The sequence below is a fragment of the Vigna radiata genome, unplaced genomic scaffold (assembly GCF_000741045.1).
Source record: "Vigna radiata var. radiata cultivar VC1973A unplaced genomic scaffold, Vradiata_ver6 scaffold_160, whole genome shotgun sequence".
NCBI classification, from domain to species: Eukaryota; Viridiplantae; Streptophyta; class Magnoliopsida; order Fabales; family Fabaceae; genus Vigna; species Vigna radiata.
This window is the reverse complement of record NW_014542361.1, coordinates 387388-390042: the sequence shown is the minus strand read 5'-3', so window position 1 is coordinate 390042 and position 2655 is coordinate 387388. Positions and strand designations below refer to the sequence as shown.

The window sequence follows — 2655 nt, the reverse complement described above, 5'->3', positions numbered from 1 at the left end:
ATAAATTTTATCACTCAAAATTAAGTAAGTTAGTAAACTGGTACTCAACTCATTCAATCCCAGAGGACGATATTTTGTTACTACAATTACGATTGGTAAACTTGCCAAACGTACAACAAAGCCATTTCCCAGGCCGGCATTTACCAGAACGAAGGTGCGATCTCGCAGTGGTCGGCGGGGGAAACCAGATCATACTGTCTCGGAGGGCGAAGGAAGGAGAGAAGCTGGCTGATCAGAGTAAAAAGAAATGACATGGCACACTACCGTTAGCCACGTTATATTTTTTTTAACAGTGTTAGTTTTGGAGGACTAAAACCAAAGTTTCCAAAAGATTGAAGACTAAATTATACCTTATTTTGAAAGAGAAACTAAAACAAAAAACGCTCAAAAGTTGAGAGACTAAAAACATATTTAACCCTTATAAATATGGAAAGAGCTAGCCACACTTATAATGATTCTCGTGTTCAACTATTTTCAAACAGCAAGCAGCATTAATTAACAAAGATCTAACTTGCAATATTCGACTGTCAAAAACAAAGTTATTAAAATAAACATTTTCCATTAAAAAAAGAAGAATAGTAATAAATAATGATAAGTATCGGAAGCATTGTAAGTCTGACCTTCCGAAAAGTAGGGGCTCGCCCAACAGGAATATTGAACCCGCGGTAGCAATGAGAAAACTTAGCGGGTTCCACAGCGCAGGAAAAACTGGTCCTCTCTTTTGGATAGCCCAAGCTTGCAAGTAGTAGATGATTCCAGTGACTAGTGTCCCCTATAAGATGCACCACCATTTCAAACTTAACTCATCTAAACTTTTATTAATGTACAATTCAACAATACTTACACAGTAAACAACTGCAAGCAGTTTCATGTCCCAACCCAACTTCCACTGCTCAATATCTCTTTCAAAAGCTATAGCAATACAAAATGACTGGATTGAACTTGATAGGCATTGAAGGCTCGTGAACTTCAGCTTTGCAGGGTAGCTTTTAAGAATTTGAGCCTGAATTACAAGCCAAAGGCTCCAGATGATGACGCTTATGAACAAGACTAAAGACCCTAATACCCATCTTTTGCTGGATGAAAAATGATCCTCATGATCTGGACTCTTATCATTGTAGTAATGACCAATCCTTAGCTGTGGTCCCTTGTAAAAAGCAAGGGTGGCTACACCAACCAGGCACACTAATACACTTGCTATCTTTGTAACTCCACATTTTGTCCTTATATTTACCTTCTCCATTCTGCAACATTTAGTTCTTATATATATGCTAATAAACTCATAATGAAATTCCAGCTTCTATGAAAATCAGAATAGATATCACGGTCACTTTTACTCTTAAGATGTGTTTCCAGTGACAGTCCTAACTGGTACAAGAGAAAGAGGTAAAAACTGATACATATCAGAAATATTACCTGAGCAGCACTGCAAAGAAAAACGTAGATGCGGGGAGAGAATTGACAATTGCAGCAGCCAAAGTGGCAGACGTGTAAACAAGGGCAATAGCTTGCAGATTTAGGGTCAAAGTTACTCTGAAAAGCAACAAATTAAGGTCATATATACCTAAGGTTCTCTCATAGTAACATTTTACGAGAAATCACATAGAAAAATAATAATACCATACCCGAAAAATGAAGACACAAAAATCTTGCACAAGGTTGAAAAGGAAAGTGACACTGACACTACTGTTTTTCTGGAACATATCATAAATAAAATACACATGTGAGTGATATATTAAGTAAATAAACACAGATCCTTAATTACACACTTACTTCTCAAGTATGAAGGCCAGAGGAACCAAAATAAGTGCACCAATCAGCTGTCTATAAAATATGAACACAAAGGTATTCATTCCCCTGTTAAACACAGCCTTGGACAGCAGGGTTAGCCCTGCATATATCAATTGCACCACAAACATTGCCAAATATGGTTTTAGTTCACCCATTTTCCACCTCTTTATTTTCATTACTCAACTGCACACACACATCTATATATATATAAAGTTTCAAACTGTGCACAAGAAATGTGGAGGTCCTGTTTGATTATGCTCTAATGAACTTACAGTTGGATTGGAAATGTGTATCTATTCTCCAAGCACTTCGATTAAATCATTACTATAGAATCTCATCTTTCGGTTTTTCTACCAAAATATAATAATTTAGTAGGAACAACTTGCAACTTTCTAAGCCAACCTTTTTAGTGGGAGTCTTTGCAATGGAAATTTTCGGTATTCCTTTCTAATGAGTAATTATTGATTACGTTATATTTTCTAAATTTATATTTTAAATTAATTCAAATTTTTAAAATTATTTTTGTTGAAAACAGAGTCTAGGTAACCATGGTCCACCAACAGATAATGCTAATATAAAATGTCAAGATTGAATAATCAAAAGCAGTTCTTCCTCTCCGTTTATTTTTTTCTTTTATTTTTAAATTTAAGATAATATTATTAAATATGACGACAGAAAACGTAAAAATATTATTATTTTTAATGATTTAGAGATAGTATAGATACTATAAATAACCCTATATTTGTTAATATAGTTACCAGATATCCTAAACCTTTATTTATCCTAAGGAGTGAAAAGTGGGAGAATAAAAACATAAAAAAGAAAAAAATTAATGTAGAAGTTTTATGAATGAATGTGATAAAA

The 2655-nt window shown here is 34.2% G+C and overlaps 1 protein-coding gene across 2 annotated transcripts in view; it reads right to left on the bottom strand.

The window, feature by feature from the left end:
• LOC106779711 (WAT1-related protein At5g64700-like) overlaps positions 1-1949 on the bottom strand; it is a 14389-nt gene extending 12440 nt beyond the window's left edge. Inside the window, exons 1-6 of one of the 2 annotated variants that reach the window (XM_014667888.2) lie at positions 1774-1949; positions 1626-1694; positions 1417-1533; positions 845-1244; positions 621-772; positions 28-228 (exon numbers count right to left, since the gene is read on the bottom strand). In XM_014667888.2, coding sequence (XP_014523374.2) covers positions 141-228; positions 621-772; positions 845-1244; positions 1417-1533; positions 1626-1694; positions 1774-1946 — 999 coding nt within the window. In that variant the 5' untranslated portion in view covers positions 1947-1949 and the 3' untranslated portion in view covers positions 28-140. Of the gene's footprint in view, positions 1-27; positions 229-620; positions 773-844; positions 1245-1416; positions 1534-1625; positions 1695-1773 lie in introns of those variants that run through there. The other variant, XM_014667887.2, reaches the window with a different exon arrangement.
• Between the last annotated feature and the right edge of the window lie 706 nt (positions 1950-2655).